The following is a 27,743-nucleotide window of genomic DNA, read 5'->3' as shown; positions in this document are numbered from 1 at the left end:
TTACAGGCAGGAGAGTAAGTGGGAACCTGGCTTTCAACTCAGTGATGAATGATGGAACAGCAAAGCTGGAGAAATAGCCTTAGAAGCCCTGAATCTCCATCCCTATCAAATGCCTCAAAAGAACCCTAGATGATCCTCTGTCAAATTATTTATAGGTGTCAAGAAATATTTCTAATTATATCCATTCACAGCCACAGTCAGTGAATATTGTGCAAAGAGATTGCCAAAAAAGGTTTGCCAAGTAGGTTCCCAGCTGGGACAGCTGAGGTGGCTGCTGTGTTTGCAAAATGGTCTCTATAAAAGTGGAGCTGAGATGCCTCTGTCCTGTCCTTCCTCAAAACACTTTAAGGTATGTATATGTAGAAGAACACTTGGCTAGCTTTGCATCCCTCACACAAACAATTATTCACTTAAGGGAGATGGCCACTGTTTCCCAAATTTTAATTTTTCTTTCTAACATTCCTAAGGATGACGTCATACACAATATAGTTTCTAGTACTATGTGATTAAAATGGAAAAAATAAAATAAAAGAATCCACATTCTCTTGTTTGTTTTTTCTTTCAACAGTAGTTGTCTGCCTTGAGCCTGCCACCGTCTTCATCTGGTAACATAAGAGGTAAGAGTAATTTATTATTACACTCTCAAGAACAGGGAGATGTCTATACTGCTAAGTCTTAAAGAACTCCCGTCTCATCTTCTAGTTTAGCACTGGGAATACGATACCAAAAGGAGTTCTCCTATAAAAATGGCATCTCATACAATTTTGACTTTTCAGACCTCTTAACCACACAAAATCTAGTGACTCTTCTCTTTCACATGTTGTGAGAACTTCAGAAAGACTGCAAGGATCACACGTAATATTTAATAAGAACTATTACTGCAACTTAACCAATGTGGATATATCAGAGAGACTGAGTGATAAAATCAACACTGTTGATCTGAAAGTCAAAATCTCCAGGTGTCAATCCAGGCTTTTCACCGACTGTGGTTGCCTGGGTCCAGCCAGTTGGCTTTTATGTATCTTGAAGTACAGTGTGTTGCAGTGGAATAGCACTGTACCTAGAGTGAGGAGAACAGGGCTCATTCCCCAGCACTACCACTTCCACCTCTGCAACACTCAATGACCCTTCTGGGCCTTAGTTTCCTCATCAGTCAAGTGAGGAGGCTGAATTCTATTTGACTACTAAGCTTCCTCCGGCTCTTATAATCTAGGATCTAAGTCAGTGGTGTTCAAGGGCTCTTCCATGGGATCAAAATATTTAAAAGACTTCACCCAACTCCACATGTTGGGACCTGTACTTTTACCGTTATGTCAGGAATATACATGATGATGAAAGCCTTCTATACATTTAATAGTTATTTTGGGAGTTCCCACTGTGCTGCAGTGGGTTAATAATTTGACTGCAGCAGCTCAGGTATCTGTGGAGGCACGTGTCTGATCCCCCACCCAGTGCAATGGCTTCAAGGATCTGGCTTTCCTGCAGCATAGATCACAGCTGCAACTTGGATTCAGTACCTGGCCTGGGAACTTCCATATACTATGGGTGCAGCCATAAAAATAAATAAATAAATAAATAAATAATAACAATTATTTTGAACACATTTATAGTTAATACAGTAGCTATATTCATCACAAGAAGAGAAAGCATGGTTTGGAAATGTTGTTTGAACTCAAAGCTATTATCACTGTCCAAATGGACTCAATGACGCTGAGGAACCTTGGGGGTTTGTGACCCACAAGTTAGGAGATGACTGATCTCAGACATGAGATGGGAAGAGCAGTGTCTTTTCTGTGCTTTGTGGATACACTGTACCGTAGTAATCGCTACAAGGTAGTATGCTCTTAATTCAAAATTGTCAGGTATAAAAACAAACACAGAAACAAAAAAATAGCATTTCTCCTTCCAAGAAAAACCTTAGCATTAAATGTTCCAATATTTGAAAATATGTCTAAATTTCAGGATTATTAAGAGATTGTAATAGATACAAACTAGGTTAATTACAGAGATACAGTATGTGGCAAACTCCCTATTATTCTAAATTGAGAGGAAGTTTAATCCTGATGACTCAAGACCAAAACTTCTTCTGAAAGCCTACAAAAGGTTGAGGCTGTTGGTGTCGCCGCTGTTGGCAACCAACACATGGCTTTCCACCTTCTTTTAACTCTGGTCACTCATCCAGGCAAGATAACTTATTCTCTCTCTCTCTCTTTTGTTTTGTTTTGTTTTGTTTTGTTTTTGGGGGGATTTGGGGGGTTTTTTGTTTGTTTTTTGGGTTTTTTTGTCTTTTTAGGGCCACATCCATGGCATCTGGAAGTTCCCAGGATAGGGGTCAAATCAAAGCTGTAGCCACTGACCTATGCCACAGTCACAGCAATACCAGATCTGAGCAGCGTCTGTGACCCACACCACAGTTCATGGCAATGCCAGATCCTTAACCCACTGAGTGAGGCCAGGGATCAAACCTGAGTCCTCGTGGATTCTAGTCAGGTTTGTTACCATTAAATGATAACAAGAACTCCAAGAGGACTTATTTTCTCATAATTAATTTGTCAGTGGGGAAATTTTTTAAAGTTAATTTTGGCTTGAAACTTTATATTGGCTATCCATTGCAAAAGAAATATTTAGAGGACTGGTATTTAAAAAAAAAAAAAAGAGGAAGGGGAAGATATATATATATTTAGACTTACATATGTATTAAGGTATAAGAGATATAGATATAAATATACCTAAAATAATAAGAATCAGGTAAAAACAGACAGTATGCTGAAATACACCTTAAAAAGAAAATTATAGACCAAAAATACACAATCACTATGAAATTTTATTAAGAATTCAAATGCTGTTTTTCTCCAAGAATCTTTTGAAGTTATCTTTTGCTTAAACTACTGACTTTCACAAATTTTAAGAACAGATTTTTAAAAGTCTCAGTTTTGACATAAGACAAAATCCTATCCTGCATTTTCAGTTTTCACTTTTTTTTGCTTTTCCTTTTATTTACCTAATACTCTTATTTGTGCTTATCAAATGTTTTCAACTCGGACTTCTGTCTGGAAAAAAAAAGATTCACCTATTCGTACATTCAATTTTAATAATTTTTACTTTCAATTAATAAATCCAATTTTAATAATTTGAGGCAGGAGGAAAATTGGCCTGCATATTTGAGTTTTTTAAATAAGTTCATTTAGGAGTTCCCACTGTGGTGTAATGAATTAAGGATCTGATGTTGTCACTACAGCAGCTGGGGTTGCTGCTGTGGCACAGGTTCGATCCCTGGCCCGGGACTTCCACATGCCATGGTTGTAGCCCAAAAAATAGAAATTAAAAAAAAAAAAAAAAGGTTCATTAAGATTGTAGAGCCATTGGAAACAGTTATTTACATTTTTTTATAATCATAACGTCCAAAAAAAAGGCAGGGGGATGGGAAAAGAAAAGGGAAAAAAAAGCGAGGCGAAAAAAAGATTCTGGACACATTTAGGATGTTGCTATTTCAAATGTCAACTCCGTACTTTTCAACTAAGGCTGATAATTTAGAGGATGGAAAGGAGGCTTAAATGTCACGGATATTAAGCCACTACGATAAGACTTTCAAATCAATGGTGTGCTCTAAGAGTACCCTGACACAGTACAGAGGTCTGAATCCTAAAGCTAGAGTAAGCAATAGACATGGCCACGGACTGAAAGGCAACAGGACAAGGTCCCTCCGCACCCTGGCTCACCCAGCTCTGTCTCTCCCTCTAGGTACATCTAGTGCCCTGCTGCCATCAATAACCCGCAGCCATGAGTTCCGACCAGGAAATGGCTATTTTTGGGGAGGCTGCTCCTTACCTCCGAAAGTCTGAAAAGGAGCGCATTGAGGCCCAGAATAAACCTTTTGATGCCAAAACGTCAGTCTTTGTGGCGGAGCCCAAGGAATCCTTTGTCAAAGGGACTGTCCAGAGCAGAGAAGGAGGGAAAGTGACAGTGAAGACGGAAGCAGGGGCGGTGAGTAGAGCCCCAGAAGCCGATCACATTCTACTGAGTGTTTCTGTCTGGCCACTCGACTGACATCAATGCTTATCTTTCCTGTTTCCCAGACTTTGACAGTGAAAGAAGACCAGGTGTTCCCCATGAACCCTCCCAAATTTGACAAGATCGAGGACATGGCCATGATGACCCACCTGCACGAGCCCGCTGTGCTGTACAACCTCAAAGAGCGTTACGCAGCCTGGATGATCTACGTGAGTTCATCCCCGTGGCCTTCCGCTCATGCGGGTCGTTCATGTTTGGAAAAACAGAACGTTACTGAGATCCCCAGCAAATAATTCTACGCCCTTTTGTTTCTTTATGGTACAGACCTACTCGGGCCTCTTCTGTGTCACCGTCAACCCCTACAAGTGGCTGCCGGTGTACAACGCCGAGGTGGTGACGGCCTACAGAGGCAAAAAGCGCCAGGAGGCCCCGCCCCACATCTTCTCCATCTCCGACAACGCCTATCAGTTCATGCTGACTGGTGAGTGGCCCAACCATGGTTCATACAAATTATTTTGCCACCTATAATCCCAAAATGTTAACGCTAAAACAATCCTCAGGAGTCATCAGATCCCACCACCTGGTTGCACAGAAGAGGTGACTTAAAGCACAGAGAGGAAGACACTGGTAATGGGGACAAAGACTCAGTTCTCTTGGTTCCAGATCCACAACCTGACTAGGCCACGCTACTGTTCCATCCCTCTTACGTTTGACTGATTATAGTCTCCTGGCTTGGAATACATGATTTATCTTAAATATTTAAGTAACAAAAGATTGAGTAACTGCTGAGTAGTATTGTCTAATAGAAATGAAAAATGTGTACTCAATCCTTTTTTTTTAATCTAAGTTGCTTGCTGATTATGGATAGATGTTTTTAGAGGTATCGTTACCTTGTTAAAGCCATCAAAACTAATTTAAGATGTGACATTGTCTCTCTGAATGAAGATAGTATTTGAGGGACTACATTGTCCTAATGTATTGCCCCCTTTAAAAGGACTTTATTCTGATTGAGGTATGCGCTTTCATCTGATATTTCTTTGTCCCAGTGGCATACTTTTCAGAGGCTGATGAGAGTTAGGGTTTCAGTATGTGGCCATGAGATAGAGGGTGTGTGTGTGTGTGTGTGTGTGTGTGTGTGTGTGTGTGTTGAATTAATCCATTTAGAAACTGAATCTCAACCTTGGCTTGATTAACAATGTTTTAGTCTATGAAATACAATCCAAATCCTTAGTACGTTAGGCACATTTCAGTTAAACGTATTCATCAGCAGACAGTAGGTTCCTGAAATCTAGAGATGAAAACTATGGAATGTGTCTGGTTGTAGACAGTACTCTTTATTTTAAACCAGAAGGACACACTTGCCGGGGACCTTAAGAAGTTTAGGACACAACAACATTTTATGCTTCTTTCCCCAACCTAAGAGGCATAAGAATAATACTATATGAAATTTTAAATAATATATTGAAAAACACCATTGAACATGACACTTACACTCAAAGCCCCCAGCAATTTCATGTCGAAAGCTTGTGTAACTGATAATATGCTAAATGTCCACTGTTTTTCTTCTAGATCGGGAGAATCAGTCTATCTTAATCACGTATGTATTATTCCGATAGTTGCTCCTATTTTACTCTCACCAGGAAAATGACAGACCAAAAGAAGAAATTAGTTCATGCCTCCATACTACGGCAATGGCATAACTGGCTTGAATTAAATGTTGCTATCCCCAATTGAAGGTTTGGATTGCATCTGAATGTAAAGTAACAATGCCCAAATTTAGATCGTTTCCTAGTCCAGTTGTAAAAGTTCCAGAACGTCCTGGGAAGGTAGAGAGGTAAAACACCAGGTACCACAGAGCCAGAATCCAGTACTGAGCAGGGAGCAGACACACCTTCTGAAATCTGGGCAGTCTGGGCCGTGTTACCAATGGTTCATTCCCAAGGCCTATCCAAGGAACATCTGTTCCTTTAAAGACCTAATGTGGGAATGACTTTAGTCTAAGGAAGCTGAAGAACACTTGTCTTATTTCAGAGGCTCTTTACTAACTACACACAAATTACTAAAAATTTACAACATAGTGGCTGAGGAGCTGCTTCTGGGACTCCTCAAACCCTGGCTTCAGCACCTAGAAGAGAGGCTGGTATATTTTAAGCACTCAAGAAATATGTGCCATATGATTACCGAATGAATGCTTCAGCTTACTGCAAAACAACAGTACTAGCATGAGCTAAATGTAGGCCGCAGAGAAAGTTCGAGGACACTCTGACAAAGACACATAAAGAACAGACATATGAGACGGTAAATGCAGATGGAGGAAGTCACTCGTCACAGAGCTAAATTCCTTACACATATTTCATCACTGTTTCACAGCGGAGAATCCGGGGCAGGAAAGACTGTGAACACGAAGCGTGTCATCCAGTACTTTGCCACAATCGCCGTCACTGGGGAGAAGAAGAAGGAGGAACCTACTCCTGGCAAAATGCAGGTGGGTCGGGTTGCCGGGATCAGGAGCCCAGCTCGGCCTGGGCTCTCCGGGGAGAAACTCCTGGAGCCCCACAGGTGAGCACTGCTCTCGCCCTTCTCGGCAGGGGACTCTGGAAGATCAGATCATCAGTGCCAACCCCCTGCTCGAGGCCTTTGGCAACGCCAAGACCGTGAGGAACGACAACTCCTCTCGCTTTGTAAGTCTCCTGCACACGGAAGGGTCTTCTCGGCCCTCGGGTGCCAGAGAAGCCTGTCTGAGTTATCATCTCAGTCTCTTCTCCCTCGTGCGCTTCCAGTTTGGTTTCTGACATCACTGTTTCTCACGTGCAAGGGTAAATTCATCAGGATCCACTTCGGTACCACTGGGAAGCTGGCTTCTGCTGACATCGAAACATGTGAGTAACAGGACTGCCTCCACAGAATCCAAGAATGACAAATGATGGTGGGGAGGAACATTCTACAGCTCCCGCTGAGCCTGGGCCCTGTGGAACCCCCGTCTGCTGCCAAACACGCCTGCGGTTAATGCCAGGCTCAACCACCGCCCAGCGTGTGCTGTCCCCACTTCAGCATGAGCTAACTGTTCTGCAGAAACTGTCAGGAGTTGCTGGCCTTGCCTCAAGTATGCCAGCCTCAGAAAACAATTTCAAGAGTTTCTAAGAAAAATCTAAGGCGAGGGGTAATTAAGCTCCCTAAGGGTTGAGGGTCTATCATTTCTTCCCAGTGTGAGCCTTGATAAACGTGGCTCTTAGCCACCCCTCTCTTATAAAGTAAACAAGAGACCCTGCCTGGGGAGGAACAGGCTATCAAGAACCAGGTATACGCCAGTGTCAAGGACATGCTCTACGGTGTGAAAAAGCCTTGAGCCCCGCAGCTGCAGTTTCCCTCCAGAGGTGGTAAGAGCAACCCCAGTGGTCTCCGCAGAGACACACTATGACTACCTCATGGGATCACTCACCTGGAATCGCAAGGGGCCAAAGAGATTTAGCTCATAACCCCCAACTGCCAAAATCACTCCAGGAACTTTACGACCTTTCTCTCCAATCATTGTCCGCTTGCCCTGGCAGATCTTCTAGAGAAGTCTAGAGTCACTTTCCAGCTAAAGGCAGAAAGAAGCTACCACATTTTTTATCAGATCATGTCTAACAAGAAGCCAGAGCTCATTGGTAAGAAGGAGTTTCAATGTGTAAGCTAGAAGCTAATTGTTTTATTAGCACCTTCTGACGTAAAACACATACCCCGAACTCTGTGTCCCCAGAAATGCTCCTGATCACCACCAACCCATATGACTACGCCTTCGTCAGTCAAGGGGAGATCACTGTCCCCAGCATTGATGACCAAGAGGAGCTGATGGCCACAGATGTAAGTGTTTTAAGCACAATTCGTTGGGTATGGAAATGACCGTGACGAACCGCTGTCGGTGCTATTAAGGACACAGGATAAATTCTCCTCAGTAAGTTAGCATCGGCTGCCCTAACCTTTGTCCTCTCACCTCTCCTGGTAGAGTGCCATTGAAATCCTGGGCTTCACTTCTGACGAAAGGGTGTCCATCTACAAGCTCACAGGGGCGGTAATGCACTATGGAAACTTGAAATTCAAGCAAAAGCAACGCGAGGAGCAAGCAGAGCCAGATGGCACAGAAGGTACCAAACGAACCGCCAAGGTGGTTAAATGAGAGACTATATAAGCCATTCCAAACTCAGGGCTCCTCTACAGCTGAGCGTCTGACAGGCAAATGCAAATTTAACCCACACAGTCATGATTCACTCCTTCCTCTGGGCCCAGGAGTGGGGGGCCACACACAGCAGGTCACACTGGATACCTGAATTGTGTCTCCGCAGTTGCTGACAAGGCTGCCTACCTCCAGGGTCTGAACTCTGCTGACCTGCTCAAAGCCCTCTGCTACCCCAGGGTCAAGGTCGGCAATGAGTTTGTCACCAAAGGCCAGACTGTCCAGCAGGCAAGTACATGGCTCTACGAACCACAGACATCTCAGGGTTTCAGTACCTGTCTGTAATAACAGCAACAATTACTATTCTATCGATGAAGGTGTACAATGCGGTGGGTGCTCTGGCCAAAGCCGTCTACGATAAGATGTTCCTGTGGATGGTCACTCGCATCAACCAGCAGCTGGACACCAAGCAGCCCAGGCAGTACTTCATCGGGGTCTTGGACATCGCCGGCTTTGAGATCTTTGATGTGAGTTAGCAGACACGGCAGGAGGAAAGCTTACAAATCCCACTGCCGCCTTCAGTGCTAGGAAGGGTCTATGCAGGGTAACCAAATCGACACCTGAAAGAAGATCCAAAGTCCATGGCAGGGCATCAACTCTGGCATGAGACAGACCTGGCCTCAGACTCCACCTGCCAATTCCTACCTGGGAACCTGGATAATGGACATAGTATCTGACCCACCATGGAGCAAATCCCACTATGACCCGGATGGAAAGCTCCTAGCCCTCCAGATAACACACACTCCCTTCTGAGAGCTTCCTGCCACTACAAGGTTTCTCAATTTCAAGACCGAGGAACAGTCCCCAAGCACATAGTCAGCACCCAGGACATGACAGAGAAGGGGGTGAGGGAAGCAGTGGCAACAAAAGGCACTGGGGAAGGCCAGGACCACTTCAAAGAAAGGGTTTGAGATTCCTACCTGCCCTGCCGCGTCCAGGGGCCGAGGAGGCAAATGGCATTGGAAAGACACTCAAATTCAACACCTCCCATGCAGCTTAGGAACGAGGTTCCCGAGGGCCTCTCCCTGACCGCAGTGGCTCAGGTGTGTCTGATCCAAAGGTCCCAGTTCTACACCTCTGTCTGTGAGTGCACTGATGGACACTGCATGAGATCTTCTCAGTGTAGGGACAAGAGCACTTTCACAAAGTCCCAAGCCCGCACACAACACAAAGAATACTCTTGCACCCAAGCAGCCACAGGAAGAGTCAACCACACCCTTTCAAGTAAGAGAGCTAAGCACAGTGCACACTTGTGACTTCCCTGAGAGTTTTTAAACAACAATTTAACTGACATGTAACTCACACAGGACAGTGCATCTAGTTTCATACGGAGTTCGACCGGTTTGGGTATATCCCAGACATGTGCAACTCTCACGACAACAGCCTTGAGAACATTTTCTTCATTCCCCCCACAAGAAAAGCCTCCCCGGCAAGCAGTCAGGCCCCATTTCCTGCTCGCCCCAGCCCCTGGAAACCACGCATCTGCTCTCTGTCTTCACTCTGAGCTGCCTCTTCTGGACAGGTCCTAGAAATGGAATCATACAGCACCCAGGCCTTTGAACCTGGCTCCTTTCACTCAGCCGAATGTTTGCGAGCTTCACCCCTGCTATAGAACCTCTTTGGCTTCCGTGTACGCTGACAGCGCTCTCGGTCAAGAGGGTTCCCAGTGGTGTTCATATGCAGGTGGCAGTTAGGCTCACCGAGCAAGAAAAGCCCCTTTCAAACAGAAGCTGTCATCACAAGGCCAATGTTTTTGTGTGTCTCTTCTGCTTATTCAGTTCAACAGCCTGGAGCAGCTGTGCATCAACTTCACCAACGAGAAACTGCAACAGTTTTTCAACCACCACATGTTCGTGCTGGAGCAGGAGGAGTACAAGAAGGAAGGCATCGAGTGGGAGTTCATCGACTTCGGGATGGACCTGGCCGCCTGCATCGAGCTCATCGAGAAGGTTCGTTCCCTTCTTCAGGCCACAGATCATACTTCTCACCAGCATTTCAAAGAAAATCGCAAAACCGGCTAGATACTATAGCAATATCAAATAAAACAGAAAAAAATACCTTGTATAAAAATCAGGAAAAGTCCATGTTTTGCCAACGCTGAGGTAGGCATTCTGGGGAAAGGAGATCGAATCTTTATTCGAGAGACCAAAATTCTCCATTTCTCCACATTCTGCAACGCAAGCCTTATACAAAAACCATCCTTCCTAAGAAAAGAGGTGTGAGGAGAGCATGTTTTACTTCTTATTCTTGGTCAGCCTTGGATTCAGTACTGCTGCTATGTCAAACCAGGATTTCTAGTACTTTAGAGCAGGCTCTCAGATGTGCCCAAGACTTGCCACAAGTCCTCAGTACAACTGCACATTTCCCTAATCTCACTCCTAGAAATGCTTTTGGTAAGTGTGGGGTGTTAAGGCCAACACCAGACCTGGGTCCTGATGGGACTTGACACATACCTGTACTTTAACAACTTCTGACCGAAGAAATCAGTTTCCACTAAGTCTAGAGAAGTAAAGGACGCACTTACTTCAGTAGGACCATAATGCTACCCGTTGTTTCTCAAGGAGGACACATTCGACTGACATGTTTCCTTCATGCTTCCAGCCCATGGGCATCTTCTCCATCCTGGAGGAGGAGTGCATGTTCCCCAAGGCCACAGACACCTCCTTCAAGAACAAGCTCTATGAACAGCATCTTGGAAAGTCCAACAATTTCCAGAAGCCCAAGCCTGCCAAAGGCAAGGCCGAGGCCCACTTCTCCCTGATCCACTATGCAGGCACCGTGGACTACAACATTACTGGCTGGCTGGACAAGAACAAGGACCCCCTGAATGAGACGGTGGTCGGGCTGTACCAGAAGTCTTCCGTGAAGACTCTGGCTTTCCTCTTTGCTGAGAGACAGAGTTCTGAAGGTCATTTTTAATATCATTAATATATTTCTAGATTCATAAAATAGAAATATACTGCTTATCAGAGATAGGCATAGGAAAATCCAACTCTGAAAGTCCTGGCCAATACTAAGCTAAAAGAAAACTGTAAATGTGATAAAGAGTTAAGACCACAGACTTCCAATGAGAAAACTGACACTATGGATCCTTTTTTCCATTGCCTCATTTCACCAATGATGAAGCAGTGGCTCAGAGAACTCATTCAGGTCATTTATACCATTTAACAGTATGGTCTTTCAAGGACCCAGGTAAGCTCGAAATGAGGAAATCTTTTGCCAGAGCCCTACAGTTTGAGAAACTGAAGTTCTAGTCTCTTAAGACCTCTTAGACCAGATGTGTAAGTAAGAGGATAAAAGCATAGGCAAAGAGGAAACAGGACTTCTTTGCACGTTGCCAAAGACTCACCTACCTGAGACCCAGCACGCAATTCTGCCTGTTCTCCAGGAAATGTGTGTACTAATGAGGCATGACTACTCTTTCTCCTGGGACAGACTTTGTCAATTTGGAGTAGATGTATCCCATCTCTTCCCCACACCTACCCTTTTCACCACAGTTCTACCATTGCTGCTCTTATCCTACATGCCTACTAGGTGAGCCAGTGCATACATTTTCTTAATCTACAGTGGAAGCAGAAAAGACATGGAAAGAATAGGAATGACACAAATCAAAGAGTGCAAATTTAAATTCCAAAGGGAATTTTGCCACTCCTGATGTCTATGGATAGTGCTTAAAAGGCTACTGCAAATAATTTTAATTTTTCTATTTTATTTTTCAGAGGGTGGTACAAAGAAAGGTGGCAAGAAGAAGGGTTCTTCTTTCCAGACCGTGTCAGCTCTTTTCAGGGTACAGTCTATTCTTAAATTCCAAAGGATTACTTTTGTAAAAAGAATTGTCATAAATTTTTTAAAAATTCTTTTAAAAATATACAGTGAGGGAGTTCCCGTCGTGGCGCAGTGGTTAATGAATCTGACTAGGAACCATGAGGTTGCGGGTTCAATCCCTGGCCTCGCTCAGTGGGTTAAGGATCCGGCGTTGCCATGAGTTGTGGTGTAGGCTGCAGACATGGCTTGGATCCCGTGTTGCTGTGGCTCTGGCGTAGGCCAGCGGCTACGGCTCCGATTAGACCCCTAGCCTGGGAATCTCCATATGCCACGGGAGTGGCCTTAGAAAAGGCAAAAAGACAAAGAAAAAAAAAAATATATATATATATACACACATATATATATATGATGAAATTGAAGTAGTGATACATTAAAAGTAAAAAAATATGAAAAATTCCTTAGGAAAAATTTAACAAAAAGAAGATCCACAGTGTGTTTCTTCACATCAACCTTTATGATAAATGAACCACCTGCCCTTTAAGCCCCAAATCTAAAAGATCTGGCACTAGGCAAATTTCACATGAAATCAAACCCTGTAGTTAGTTACCTCTACTTTGTATAACCAAAGCCTGAATACAAATGTTCTCTGACTGGCAGAGCTGGAGAAAAATAAACTAAAGTTGGCTGGTTTTGTGCAATCCGTAATTTCCTATTTTACTCCACGTGTATGATCTCTTGGACATCATGACTTCTTCTTCAGTTTGACAGCTCATTAAAATATAAAATAGAGTCACATTAACTACAGATCATTGATAAGGACTCTCATGTAGATGCAACTAGAAATTATTTTAAAACTTTTCACATGGCTCCACAGGAGAATCTGAACAAGCTGATGACCAACCTGAGGAGCACCCACCCTCACTTTGTGCGCTGCATCATCCCCAATGAGACCAAAACTCCTGGTGAGACACTGCTGATCTCCACATAAGACGCCAGCGTGACTTCTCATTAGACTAGTATATGGAAAACATGTCTTTGTTCTTCAGGGGCCATGGAGCACGAACTCGTCCTGCACCAGCTGAGGTGTAACGGCGTGCTGGAGGGCATCCGCATCTGCAGGAAGGGCTTCCCAAGCAGAATCCTTTATGCAGACTTCAAACAGAGGTTTCTATCTCATTATTTTTCCCTTTCAATGTGTTGCATTATAGAAAAATTGCCACATAGTTCAAACATTTTTTAAACTTTTCCTTGAAAAATGAACTGCAATCATTTAAAAGGTAATCATAAAAGAAAGAAGGCTTGGTTAAATATATACCATAAATTTTCATATTGTCTCAAGTTTTAGAAAAGCATTTTTTTGGGGGGGGCGGTCTTTTGAGGGCCGCACCTGCAGAGCACATGGAGGTTCCCAGGCTAGGGGTCAAATCGGGGCTGTAACTGCCAGCCTACACCACAGCCACAGCAATGCGGGATCCAAGCCGCGTCTGTGACCTACACCACAGCTCATGGCAACACCAGATCTTTAGTCCACTGAGCAAGGCCAGGGATGGAACCCATGTCCTCATGGATACTAATCGGGCTTCTTAACCACTGAGCCGTGATGGGAATTCCGGCATTGATTGTTTTAATGGATTTTTTTTTTCTCCCCAACTCAAGCTATCATTTTTTTTCATGGCAGCTACCAAGAGTACCACGTTTTTCTTCAGTGAAAAAAACTATTTTTTATTCTTTTCATCTGACAGATACAAGGTTCTAAATGCAAGTGCCATCCCTGAGGGTCAGTTCATTGACAGCAAGAAGGCTTCGGAGAAACTTCTAGGGTCTATTGATATTGACCACACCCAGTACAAATTTGGTCACACCAAGGTACCACCAACCCTGATTTCTATCTATCATATTTCATCACTTTTGGGCTGTCTTACGAGCAGAAATAACACATTTAACATGTTCTTTTGAAAGGTTTTCTTTAAGGCCGGCCTGTTGGGAACTCTAGAGGAGATGCGAGATGAAAAGCTAGCTCAACTCATCACACGCACTCAAGCCATGTGCAGAGGGTTCCTGATGAGGGTGGAGTTTAGGAAGATGATGGAGAGGAGGTGAGGAACCAAGTACAAGTCCTGTTTCTCCACATTTTCTTAGTTGAATCCACTGCCGTTATTACTTTTGTGGATGGATGTTCACTTTCCACATTCTTCTTCACTTGCATCTTCTTTTCTTCCTTCAGAGAGTCCATCTTCTGCATCCAGTACAATATCCGTGCCTTCATGAATGTGAAGCACTGGCCTTGGATGAAGCTGTATTTCAAGATCAAGCCCCTCCTCAAGAGCGCAGAGACAGAGAAGGAGATGGCCAACATGAAGGAAGAATTTGAGAAGACCAAAGAAGACCTGGCTAAGTCAGAGGCAAAAAGGAAAGAACTTGAAGAGAAAATGGTAGCTCTGATGCAAGAGAAAAATGACTTACAACTCCAAGTTCAAGCTGTGAGTATCACACACTGTACAGTTCAGTCACATGTCACCCAATCACTGATTGGGTATGCGAATTTTTTTAAACTTAATGTTTAGAAGTAAATGGCTTCCACTTAAATATATGTCATAATTGTCTACCTTTCAAAAATACTAAGACTCAGACCTAAAGAACAGATGAGAAGTCACAAATTATGCCACATATGTTCCACGCACATTCAGACATAGTACATTCATCAGTGAGCAAAGTTAAAAAAAATCATAAACATTTTCCTTTTTTTATAGAACCCTTAGATTATATTGTTCTCTCCTCAATACATATTTCTTGTGCATAAAATTGAAGTCATGCTGTTTGTACTAGGGCAGAAAAAAGGCTAAATTAAGCCCCCCTCAAATGTGAGAAAACTGACTCCTAGAAGGAATAAGTGACTTTTCCAAAGTAGCAAAGGTGTAGATTTTGCCAAGGGGTGAATTTTACTGATTTGACCTTCCACACACATGGATATTTAGAGAAAATCCACCTTTGTACTTAAAAAGTAGATTTCAATTACTGACATTCTGTCCATTTAATTTTAAAAGTTGGCAAGTTAATTGGCACATGTGTTGACCAAAGTGATTGGGTCATTAAAGTTTCCTCCTTTTCATAAATTGTTGTGTATTTGCAGATGTAACTTAAGCAAATAAAAATGTTTAATTTCCACCTTTAGGAAGCAGATGGCTTGGCTGATGCAGAGGAAAGATGTGACCAGCTGATCAAAACCAAAATCCAGCTGGAGGCCAAAATCAAGGAGGTGACTGAGAGAGCTGAGGATGAGGAAGAGATCAATGCCGAGCTGACGGCCAAGAAGAGGAAACTGGAGGATGAGTGCTCAGAACTGAAGAAAGACATCGATGACCTTGAGCTGACACTGGCCAAGGTTGAAAAGGAGAAACATGCCACAGAGAACAAGGTACAAATCTCTTTTAGAGTATTTACAAGTGCTACCTTGTTACTGGTGTATTTTAACTGAAAGTTTAATTCTAAAATTACTGAATATGAGGAGTTCCCGTCGTGGCGCAGTGGTTAACGAATCCGACTAGGAACCATGAGGTTGCGGGTTCGGTCCCTGCCCTTGCTCAGTGGGTTAACGATCCGGCATTGCCGTGAGCTGTGGTGTAGGTTGCAGACACGGCTCGGATCCCGAGTTGCTGTGGCTCTGGCGTAGGCCGGTGGCTATAGCTCCGATTCAACCCCTAGCCTGGGAACCTCCATATGCCGCAGGAGCGGCCCAAGAAATAGCAACAACAAGAACAACAACAAAAGACAAAAAGACAAAAAGACAAAATAAATAAATAAATAAATAAAAATAAAATTACTGAATATGAAAAGAAAATGCTGCTATAATTATGTCATCTCTTTAGTCCTCACCATTTCTAGCTATTTGCCTTGACCTTTATTTCCCATATTTCTCAGCTTTGTAAGCCTAGGTTAGCTTCTGGTTCCCATTTTTCTTTTCTTTTTCTTTCTTTTTTTTTCTTAGGGTTGCACCCTTGGCACATGGAAGTACCCATGCTAGGGGTTGAATCAGAGCTGTAGCTGCCAGCCTATACCGTAGCCACAGCAAAGCAGGATCCGAGACACGTCTGTGGTCTACACCACAGCTCACAGTAACACAGGATCCTTAACCCACTGAGTGAGGCCAGAGATCAAACTGGCATCCTCAGAGATGCTAGTTGGGTTCATTACTGCTGAGCCACAATGAGAACTCCCCTAGTTTCCATTTTTCATCTCAAACTGACATTATCCTAAGACTGTTACCACGTTTTTTATCAAAACAACAGGATGTCATTAACATTCCGGTACTTTATTTAAAGGTGAAAAACCTCACGGAAGAGATGGCAGGCCTTGATGAAAACATTGCAAAGCTGACCAAGGAGAAGAAGGCCCTCCAGGAGGCCCACCAGCAGACCCTGGATGACCTGCAGGCAGAAGAGGACAAAGTCAACACCCTGACCAAAGCTAAAACCAAGCTAGAGCAGCAAGTGGATGACGTAAGTCTAGGATTATCAAGGAAATTATTTTCTTCAAAAGGAAGCTAAGCATCCCTTTTGACTCAGCATTATTTCTATTTAGCTTGAAGGGTCCTTGGAGCAAGAAAAGAAACTTCGCATGGACCTAGAGAGAGCCAAGAGGAAACTGGAAGGTGACCTCAAGTTGGCACAAGAATCCACAATGGATATAGAAAATGACAAACAGCAACTTGATGAGAAACTCAAAAAGTAAGGATGATAGAATTCCACTGTAACCTGCTTATTGTCTGGATCTCAAACATATTACTTCACGGCACATGGAAAAAAAAACAAAGAGTGACATTTCTGACTTCCGTACTTAATGACAATGGCACATCATTGACATATAAAACATGCGCTCTGCATGGCCTCCCCCATCAGCCGTATACAGACGTTCAATTACACACAGAAAAGCAGACTGGTAAGAGGATGGACTGTGAGCCAGTGTGTTGCTCTCCTAACAGGAAGGAGTTTGAAATGAGCAATCTGCAAAGCAAGATTGAAGATGAACAGGCCCTTGCAATGCAGCTGCAGAAGAAGATCAAGGAGTTACAGGTAAGGACAGGACTTCCATCAGTCTCATTCAACATGACCAAATTACTAACACAAGGAAGCTACTCACTGGGAATTCCTGCTGTGGCACAGTGGGTTAAGAATCTGGCACTGCCATAGCTATGGTATGGGTCACAGCTCGGGCTGAGATTCAGATTCAATTCCTAGCCTGGGAATTTCCATATGCCTTGTGTGTGGCTAAAAAAGAAGAGGAAAGAAGCTACTAAGTGTGGGTTTTCCCTACTGCCAGGCCCGTACTGAGGAGCTGGAGGAAGAGATCGAGGCAGAGCGGGCCTCCAGGGCCAAAGCAGAGAAGCAGCGCTCCGACCTCTCCCGGGAACTGGAGGAGATCAGCGAGAGGCTGGAAGAAGCTGGCGGGGCGACGTCAGCCCAGATTGAGATGAACAAGAAGCGCGAGGCTGAGTTCCAGAAGATGCGCCGGGACCTGGAGGAGGCCACCCTGCAGCACGAGGCCACGGCAGCTGCTCTTAGGAAGAAGCACGCAGACAGCGTGGCCGAGCTGGGGGAGCAGATCGACAACCTGCAGAGGGTCAAGCAGAAGCTGGAGAAGGAGAAGAGCGAGCTGAAGATGGAAATTGATGACCTTGCTAGCAACATGGAGACCGTCTCCAAAGCCAAGGTCTGTATTCACTTGTCCCCTTTCATCCATATTTTCAACAACTCAAAATGACTGAGTTTCTACATGACTGGACCTATCTAACTGCACAAACTTTAAATGTTATCTCAAACTTTAAAATTATTCTTAACGGGCATCATTATATTGAACTGCATCATTTCAGTTTTCATATTTTCTTGGCAGAAATCATTTTAAACTTCATAACTATTACCATGACAGAATGCAATTACAGAAAAAAAACCTTTAAAAAAAACCATACTCTACATGATGCAGAATTTTGATGATACTCTTTCCAGTTTTCCAAAAAAAAATAATCTCATTTTCACCATAATTTATTTATTCATTTAGCTAAAATTATGGGTGGGCCCTCCATTCAAAGTACTGCACATAGCTTTGAAGTAAAAAGCAAGGTAAATACAATTCAGCCTCTTTCCACAAGAAGTTACAGATCTCCAAACCCGAGACTTGCAAAGAGGAGTGTACCATCTTCTCCTGTTGTCACCTTCTCACCACAGGGAAACCTGGAAAAAATGTGCCGCACACTGGAAGACCAGCTCAGCGAAGTGAAGACAAAGGAGGAGGAGCATCAGCGCCTAATCAATGAACTGTCAGCCCAGAAGGCACGTTTACAGACAGAATCAGGTCCGTAAATGTGCAGGCGTGAGGGATGAACTGTGAGCCTCCACCCTTGCAGGCCTGTCAAACACCGATCATTTCTTTGGCCATGTACGCCTGTTTATTACTGATCTGTTATGCCTTCATCTTTTTATTGTGAGATTGTAGAATGATTATAAGCCATAATTGGGGGGAAAAAAAAACTAACCTCCATAGGCGGAGAATATTTTTGTTGCCTCGGCATTACTCAAAAGCCCCAAATCCTGAAATTATCAAAGAAAGCTCCTAAATTTTTGAAAAAACAAACAAAAAAACAAGAAGTAAACATCTCAGTAGCATCAAAACTCCTGAGTTATTCTCCTCGTCATGTGAAATGAGAGTTCTAATGTTATTCCATCCTCTAAGTTATTATTCACCTAGACAACACAACTAAATCACTGTGTTTTGTCTCTCACAGGTGAATTTTCACGACAGCTAGATGAGAAGGAAGCTCTGGTGTCTCAGCTATCCCGAGGCAAACAAGCATTTACACAACAGATTGAGGAGTTAAAGAGGCAGCTAGAAGAGGAGACTAAGGTGAGGATTCTCCAGCTGATACTTTCAATCACTTGACCTCTGCAGCATCACACACTACTGAACTTCATATGCAGAGTGTCAATGATCAGAACGTAAACTTACACTGCACACTTTTTGGTTGGTCCAGGCCAAGAGTGCCCTGGCCCATGCTGTGCAGTCCTCCCGCCACGACTGTGACCTGCTACGGGAACAGTATGAGGAGGAGCAGGAAGCCAAGGCCGAACTGCAGAGGGCAATGTCCAAGGCCAACAGCGAGGTTGCCCAGTGGAGGACCAAATACGAGACGGACGCCATCCAGCGCACCGAGGAGCTGGAGGAGGCCAAGTATGAGCTTTTAGTGAAGGGGGCAGAAAGAAAGAAAAGCTTAAAAACAGTGAAGGAAAAATAAACGAAAGAGAATATTCCATGGAGACAGATGAAGGATTTCGGTCCCTGTGACTACAGAGGGGTGGATTCCACCCCACTCTGCTTCTGATAGCATGGGCCATGACCAGAGCCCTCTCCTCTTCTGGTCTAGCACCTAAATTTATTTCTGCCAAAATGCATTAATAAGTATCAGCATACTTTTTATGAATTAAGAGGAATTAATTTTCTTTAATATAAGGAAAAATAGAGACACTGAGACTATCCAGTACATTTTTATGAATACTATAATTATCCATAGTCAGTTTATCCTTACCTGGAGCATGAGAAGTTCACAATAAGACTATCACACCCTGTTGTCATCTAACTAACAACCAGTACCAATGAACTCATACACTGGTCATACATACTGTTTGTGGAATAAAACTCACAGGGGTTACACATGGAAGGGAAATAACTCTCATATTTCCAGTGAAGGAACTTTCCCTAAATTGATCTCAGTAGTTGCTAAGATTAAACAGGACAATAGGGTTTGGCAAGCTTTTGCAGAGGGAGGGAGCATCCGAGAAAAGACCGTGGGCTGGTGAAGGGAGCAGTGAGACTTTAGGGGATACCTGGGAAGAGTAAATATTATCTGGGGTGACCAAACCCAAAAAGTTACTAATTTTACGACACTGAACATGTCACCCTGGGCCAAAGTTCCCTCTCTTGTCGAGAGGACCACACCAGAAGATGAACAAGGACCCTATTCAATGGGAAAATGCTTTAGTGATGTGCATCCAGCTCATGGGTATCACTTCCTCTTCACCCTCACATACTCAACCCACCAAAGGGCTTCTTCAGAATCTTTGTGCCCCCACCTCTACCACCAAACACACCAAAAAACGGACTCATAAATATGTCTGCCAATCCCCAAGATAAAGGAGAATTCACTAGAAAACGGAATGCTAACACAGATAAAATAGGTACTGAGAAAATATTTTAGAAAATCATTACTTGTGGACAAAGGAGCAAAAAATCTTGGGGAGGAGTTCCCTTGGTGGCTCAGTGGTTAACAAACCCGACTAGTATCCATGAGGATGCATGTTTGATCCCTGGACTTGCTCAGTGGGTTAAGGATCCAGCGCTGCTGTGGCTGTGGCATAAGCTGGCAGCTGCAGCTCCGATTCAACCCCTAGTCTGGGAACTGTCACATGCTGAGACTGCAGCCCTAAAAAAGCAAAAAACAAAAAAAAATCTTGGGGAAAATATGCTAGTCAACAGCTTTGTAAAGTTCACTACAGTAATTCTGACTCTGCTCTTGGTCACTCACGCTGACCAACTTTTCAGGAAGAAGCTGGCCCAGCGTCTGCAGGATGCTGAGGAACACGTAGAAGCTGTGAATGCCAAGTGCGCCTCCCTTGAGAAGACCAAGCAGCGGCTCCAGAATGAGGTCGAGGACCTCATGCTTGATGTGGAGAGGTCCAATGCTGCCTGTGCGGCTCTGGATAAGAAGCAGAGGAACTTTGACAAGGTACCTCACTGTGCCCAGATTCTTAGAGGGAAGCTGACATGACTCTTGGCTACAGAGGCTTAGTTTTGACGTACTTCCAGATCCTAGCAGAGTGGAAACATAAGTATGAGGAAACTCAGGCTGAACTTGAGGCCTCCCAGAAGGAGTCCCGTTCTCTCAGCACTGAGCTGTTCAAGGTGAAGAATGCCTACGAGGAATCCCTGGACCAACTGGAAACTCTGAAGCGGGAGAATAAGAACTTGCAGCGTGAGTCTTTGTAATCTTTCTATTTCAAAAATGGTAGGCAGGTATCTTTTCCATTTTTCCTTTTTCTCAACTGGACTTGGTATTTTATTATTAAACTATAGAGGAGATTTCTGACCTGACTGAGCAAATTGCAGAGGGAGGAAAGCATATCCATGAATTGGAGAAAGTGAAGAAACAAATAGAGCAAGAGAAGAGTGAACTACAGGCTGCCCTAGAGGAAGCAGAGGTACATGTTTTGTTCACTCACCTATGCATTATAAATAAATTGAAAAATGAATAGCAACCGAGACTGACTGTGTTGCAAACTTCCGGGGTAAGTCATGCTCATGCTATTCAGTGAGAAATACTGAACTGTATCTTGCGAAGAACTAATAGGCTAAACGAAGATGTGTGAAAGTTTGAGATTTTCTAATGCTTTCTTGAAGGAATCATCACTCAGTGCCCCTCAAAAAAACTCTTTAGATAACTGAAATGTTTTTTTTTAAAGGCATCTCTAGAACATGAAGAAGGCAAAATCCTTCGCATCCAACTTGAGTTAAATCAGGTGAAATCTGAGATTGACCGTAAAATTGCTGAGAAAGATGAGGAAATCGATCAGATGAAGAGGAACCACATTAGAGTGGTAGAGTCCATGCAGAGCACGCTGGATGCTGAGATCAGGAGCAGGAATGATGCCCTGAGGATCAAGAAGAAGATGGAGGGAGACCTCAATGAAATGGAAATCCAGCTGAACCACGCCAACCGCCAAGCTACTGAGGCAATAAGGAATCTTAGAAACACACAAGGAGTACTGAAGGTACCTCGAGATAAACAAACACGATGTTATACAGTCTGGGAGTAATTTTATCACTCAAATTTTAATATTTTAGGAGGACTATATGCCACAAATAATCTAAATATATTATAATCAGTGGAAAATATTATGTATGCAGCTGAAAAATAAACTCTTGAAAGCCCAGACAGAAAGGACAGACTCTAAAGGACAGAATTTACTTTGCTATCTGAAAAGATGACAAAGTAATGAGAGGTGGGAAGCAGGGGAAGTGATGAAAAAGTTTAGCTACATGCCACTGCACAAATCACTGCATGTATGTGGACTGCACGTGTTTATTATATATAAATATATAATGTGTATATCTGCATTTGTTTAATATATATAAAATAACACTATTAAATTAGCTCATCTCTAAGAATTCTTTCCTGATCAAAACCTTTGTAGCTTTAGTCATGGCATTATTTTTATGACTCGGGATCTAAAATAATATAACATCATGTTTCTGGGTAGAACTGCTACCCAAGGCTACAAAGAATTTGTCAGTAAAGGGACTTGCACATTTTTCCTACCTAATCATACTCTCAGTTATTAAGATCCGTTTGCATGCATGACCCGAAATTTGTATTTGCTTTGGATCATGAGTAAGAGTCATTTTCTCTTTCCACGTAGGACACTCAGCTCCATTTGGATGATGCCATCAGAGGCCAGGATGACCTTAAAGAACAACTGGCCATGGTGGAACGCAGAGCCAACCTGATGCAGGCTGAGATTGAAGAGCTGAGGGCATCGCTGGAGCAGACAGAGAGGAGCAGGAGAGTGGCAGAGCAAGAGCTTCTGGATGCCAGTGAGCGTGTGCAGCTCTTACACACACAGGTGAGGTTTGGGACTATGGCTGAGAAAACGCACTCCCTGAAGCTGAAGACAACTGGAGAGGATAAGCTTGTTATTCACTAAGGGGCAACCTTGGCAACTGTTCCTCCCAGGAGTTCTGGAAAATGTGCATCAGCAAATATGCACAAGGGTCCAGCTGGTTCACAAGTATATTTATGGGCTGGCATAAGCATGGTGATTTGAAATAACTTACAGTTCTAGAAATTTTTGTTTACAAGGCATATAAGACCTCCTACTAATAATCTTATTTACAGTATCAGTAGCCATCTCATCTTGTAACTCCAAGCTGAAAAGAGATAAATAAATCAAATGCATGAAGGCCATCAATGTTACCAGCAGCATTTGTTATTTGTAATAGATTTGTTAAACCAATGATGATATATCCTCACAATTGCTCATAAGCAGCCATTGTAATATTTATACATTTGTTGCCATGGAAAGATACTCACAATTAAGTTAAAAAAAAAGCACCTTAAAAATAATATAGAAAACATGAACCTTTTTGTTAAAAATATACAGGAAACATCCAGAAGTATAAACAAAAGTATTATCAATGGTTATCTCTGGGTAGTGAGAGTACAGTAATTATTCTTATACCTTTTATTGCTATTACGTCTGTTATACTACTTTTTTTACAATAAGCATATATTATTATACACCTTTGAAGTTGCTATATATGGAAATAGCCATCATGAAAAAGTTAAAATTACATACTACGAAATAATTTTTTTTTTTGGTCATTTTGCCATTTCTTAGGCCACTCCTGCAGCAGATGGAGTTTCCCAGGCTAGGGGTCAAATCAGAGCTGTAGCCACCAGCCTATGCCAGAGCCACAGCAACGTGGGATCCGAACCGCGTCTGCAACCTACACCACAGCTCACGGCAACGCTGGATCCTTTAACCCACTGAGCAAGGCCAGGGACCAAACCTACAACCTCATGGTTCCTAGTCGGATTCGTTAACCACTGCGCCACGACGAGAACTCCCGAAATAATTTTAAAATCAAGTTAAAATGCAGCATTTTTCTTACTCATTATTAGTATCCTTGAATTTATTAAATATTTCAAATACTGTCAACTTTCCAAAAACGTAAGAGATTCATGGTTCATTTTTGTACCAGTAATGATACTGTTTATCCATATAGAGTCAACAAATGTGAATAAACAACTAAAAATGAATAATCCACTTGCCATGAGCTGTGTGGTGCTACATGGAGCACCTCAGATTCTTTCTTGAGGCAGTGGTTGTACTTTATACCTACAGGCAGCCACTCCTAATAGTCGAGTATGTTTGTTATCAAAACTAATTTTCATCTGGAAGAATTTAAGAGTATTAAATTCTTAATTAAATTCTAAATTAAGAGTATTTAAGAGTACTTATTAACAGACATAATAAGTCATAAACTTAGAATCAACTTTTGATTTGGTTTTGATTCTGAATATATATTATGATCAATAATTTATAACTCAGTAAACTAGTACAAGTGACAATGCAAATAGTTATAATTAACTAATATTTTCTTCTTTTTTTTGGTTAATTTGAAACAGAACACCAGCCTGATCAACACCAAGAAGAAGCTGGAGACAGACATCTCCCAAATCCAGGGAGAGATGGAGGACATTGTCCAGGAAGCTCGCAACGCAGAAGAGAAGGCCAAGAAGGCCATCACTGATGTGAGCAGAGGGCCATGCACGGGTGGTCAGGCTACAGTCCCGATGGGCTACTCAGCTCCCTCGACTGATTTCATTTTACTGCTACTTAGGCGGCCATGATGGCCGAGGAGCTGAAGAAGGAGCAGGACACCAGCGCCCACCTGGAGCGGATGAAGAAGAATATGGAACAGACGGTAAAGGACCTGCAGCACCGCCTGGACGAGGCAGAACAGTTGGCCCTGAAGGGCGGGAAGAAGCAGATCCAGAAGCTGGAGGCCAGGGTGGGTCTCCACTACTTCATTCCATTCCCAGCCTGTGCCTGTCGCTGGTTACAGCCAAGTCGCTAAACATCTTTGTCCTCCTCCAGGTGAGGGAGCTTGAAAATGAGGTTGAAAATGAACAGAAGCGCAATGTTGAGGCTGTCAAGGGTCTTCGGAAACATGAGAGAAGAGTGAAGGAACTCACTTACCAGGTAACCAGCCTTTCCATATAATTCACTTTCAAGAAAATAATGAGCTGTTCTTGAATAGTGACACTATCTATTTGCTACCTCTTTCGTTCCAGACTGAGGAGGACCGAAAGAATGTTCTCAGGCTGCAGGACTTGGTGGACAAACTACAATCCAAAGTTAAAGCTTACAAGAGACAAGCGGAAGAGGCGGTGAGTACCTCCACAGGGAGAGAGATGGGCTCAGGAGACTAAAGTTCACAGAATTTAAGAGGCTATCGTTAAGGCAGGGAAAGTGGGAATACAAAATTAGGGTTGAAAATGAATATTGATTTAGAATGAAAAAAATCTTACCACTAATTACTGCAGCCTTAGAGATTCAGGCTCTTTCCTTCTGTTACCTCTTTAAGCAGTTTTCCAGACACGGGAGAAGAGAATGCTTCTTGTTTACAACACACTCTCCTCTGTCTAGAACACTCTACACTCCCAGCAATCCCCAGCCATGCAAATGAGGGCTCTGACCTCTAAGCCTAAACTTCATGATGAATCCACTCCAGAATATTTTTTTTTTTCATTTGGCTAAAATAAACTTTCTCATCCTGTTAATTCTAAAACCTTCCAAAAAGTCCTCTGCACACAATACAACCACAGTGCCTACTTTTTAAATTTTGTTTCAGAGAAACAAGGTTGATTCAGATTCCTGCTACTTTGATCTCCCTGTTGTCATAGTAGCATTAAGTGTGCCAGGAAGAGAGTCAAGTGAGAGAGACTGAACAGGGGTGTGAGTCCACCAACACAAAGGCGAATATGTGGGATGCTCTGCCCCAAACAGGTGCATCATCAAAGAATAGACCCTTTTCCTTCCTCACTCATGAAGAAAATCCCGTGGCTGCTTCGAGCAACAAAGTCAGTAAGAATCAAAAAACATCAAATTTTCTTGTTCTCTCAAATGCCTTTCTTTCCTCAGGAGGAACAATCCAACGTCAACCTCTCCAAGTTCCGCAAGCTCCAGCACGAGCTGGAGGAGGCCGAGGAACGGGCTGACATTGCCGAGTCCCAGGTCAACAAGCTGCGGGTCAAGAGTCGGGAGGTTCACACAAAAGTCATAAGTGAAGAGTAATTCATCTAAATGCACAAAAGTGACCAAAGAAATGCACAAAATGTGAAAATCTTTGTCACTGTTATATGTCATGTGATGTCAAGGAAATAAATCTACAGAGAATTTTGCAATCTAAAAATATGTATCTCAATTATAAGCTCTATAGTGCCATTAGAACTAATTCATTTATTCAACATTTGTTATGCTCCAACTGGATGAAGAGATGACGATAAAAAATAAATTTGGTCAGTGAACTAACTTTAATAGAAAGCAAATGAAATCAAGTGCTCTAAGAAGAGGCAAAGGTAGTTAATATACCCTTAATTTCATTCAACAAATTTTACTGAGTACCAAGTATGTATCTGTACAGACATGAGCTCCTAGGATATGATAACCATTCTTGCTTTTCAAGAGCTCAAGCCAGCATGAGCGACAGCAATTCAAACAAACTATGGTACAAAATGCATCCTCAGAGAGAAGCATGAAAACCATGTGAGGCAGTAACACAGAGTGAGATACTAACCTAAGAAATCCAGGAAGGCTTCTCAAAGGAGACTGAGTTAGCTCCTAAAAGAGGAGTGGATTGTTAGCATATGAAAGAGAAAAGGAGATGGTCACTTTAAGAAGAGAAAACAAGCACGAGATTTCAGAGTGGTTTAAGCTCAGGCTCCAGGACAAAGGGCATCTGAGGGTCCAGAGGTGGAAGTTCAGACCCATGAGGGGCAGAGCCTCATCTGCAGGGTGAAGGAATCAGAACATACATGAAACTGGTCAAATTCCGCGAGGAGGAGAGTTGATGCAATTCTGGCAGTAGTGTGGAGGATGGAGGAGGACAGGAGCCGCCAGAGCCTGGAAGGACTATGGCGTTTTTTAAATGATCCATGGTAGAGATGACGGTACTAGACATGAGCAAGAATGCAGAATGAACCCTGCCTTCAGGCTTCCAACACTGGTGTAAAGAAAGGTCCGGGAGGGCGCTGAGGAAGTTAGTTTCACAGCATTCAAACCCCATTTACTTTGTGGTTACAGATTTTTATTTCCTTCTGAGGGAAATTCTCTTTCTCTGAATGACCTACCTCTCCAAGAAAAAGGACAGAACTTTTTAGATAAATCTTCCTCTTGACCTAATTTCTACACACAACTCTGCTTACCAAGAAACCTGATTTTTCTCAGTATCATAAATACTTTAAGGAGGAACCATAAAATAATTTATTCCTTAATATCAAAAAGAATGTGACTGAAATTTTGTCATAACCACTGCCAGAGTAGGGCAGGGTTCTTTTGTGTTTTGATGCTTTTCTAAAGCTTACAATTTGGCTTCCCTGTCTAGACATTTAAAAAATAAGATAGCAGAGGTGCTCTCGTTGTGGCTCAGCAGGTGAAGAATCCGACTAGTATCCATGAGGACGAAGGTTAGATCCCTGGCCTCACTCAGTGGGTTAAGGATCCAGTGTTACCATCAGCTGTGGTAAAGAGGTCGCAGACACAGCTTGGGTCCTGTGTTGCTAAGGCTGTGGCGCAGGCCTGCAGCTGCAGCTCCAAATGGACCCCTAGCCCAGAAACTTCCATATGCTGCAGGTGCGGACCTAAAAAAATAGATAAATTTAAAAATATTTAATTAAAAAAAGTAAGATAGCAGAATACCCATTTATTCCCTTGCAGTGGTGGATGCCCTTTCTAATGAGGAGGCTGCCTCAGGGAATCTCCTTCCCCAGTGTGGGAATCCTAATTAGTAATAAGAGGCCTGCTTCAGGAGAAGAGAATTTAAAAGGGGCAGAAAATAATTACAAGGAGTATTTCACCTAGGTCATGATGAAGACTAATGAAATATCCTGTCTCAGTGGGCACTTATTATCATATTTTAATGAATCCCT

At 42.9% G+C, this 27,743-nt stretch overlaps 1 protein-coding gene across 2 annotated transcripts; it reads left to right on the top strand.

Annotated features, from left to right (window-relative positions):
- The first annotated feature begins 256 nt into the window (after nt 1-256).
- On the top strand, nt 257-26,008 carry MYH4 (myosin, heavy chain 4, skeletal muscle). Of its 2 annotated transcripts, XM_021066035.2 has the most exons (40): nt 257-349; nt 569-617; nt 3,742-3,984; nt 4,077-4,220; nt 4,336-4,492; nt 5,581-5,608; nt 6,382-6,496; nt 6,600-6,692; nt 6,827-6,890; nt 7,560-7,658; nt 7,751-7,854; nt 7,997-8,135; nt 8,334-8,452; nt 8,542-8,691; nt 10,003-10,173; nt 10,826-11,132; nt 11,944-12,011; nt 12,864-12,951; nt 13,036-13,153; nt 13,732-13,855; nt 13,949-14,085; nt 14,214-14,469; nt 15,162-15,404; nt 16,309-16,485; nt 16,568-16,713; nt 16,968-17,058; nt 17,306-17,695; nt 18,208-18,334; nt 18,765-18,883; nt 19,011-19,207; nt 20,576-20,759; nt 20,840-21,005; nt 21,107-21,231; nt 21,493-21,801; nt 22,450-22,653; nt 24,219-24,344; nt 24,434-24,604; nt 24,691-24,795; nt 24,888-24,983; nt 25,738-26,008. In XM_021066035.2, exons 3-40 carry the CDS (start codon nt 3,781-3,783, stop codon nt 25,888-25,890), a joined length of 5,814 nt encoding a protein of 1,937 aa, XP_020921694.1. In that variant the 5' UTR covers nt 257-349; nt 569-617; nt 3,742-3,780; the 3' UTR covers nt 25,891-26,008.
- Nucleotides 26,009-27,743: the final 1,735 nt, after the last annotated feature.

This window comes from Sus scrofa, chromosome 12, assembly GCF_054392235.1.
Source record: "Sus scrofa isolate SSC_HxYL_T2T_F1_AM1 chromosome 12, Sscrofa_HxYL_maternal_Yorkshire_Landrace_v2.0, whole genome shotgun sequence".
Classification (NCBI taxonomy): domain Eukaryota; kingdom Metazoa; phylum Chordata; class Mammalia; order Artiodactyla; family Suidae; genus Sus; species Sus scrofa.
The sequence above is the reverse complement of the archived record's forward strand: the minus strand, read 5'-3'. Positions and strand labels throughout refer to the sequence as shown.

Excerpts from the sequence above, each read along its gene's own strand:
- MYH4 (XM_021066035.2), top strand. The coding sequence starts at position 3,781 with ATGAGTTCCGACCAGGAAATGGCTATTTTTGGGGAGGCTGCTCCTTAC. Across the intron at positions 10,174-10,825 it reads GCATCGAGCTCATCGAGAAG|CCCATGGGCATCTTCTCCAT; the intron begins GTTCGTTCCCTT and ends TCATGCTTCCAG. Across the intron at positions 24,345-24,433 it reads CCAAGAAGGCCATCACTGAT|GCGGCCATGATGGCCGAGGA; the intron begins GTGAGCAGAGGG and ends ACTGCTACTTAG.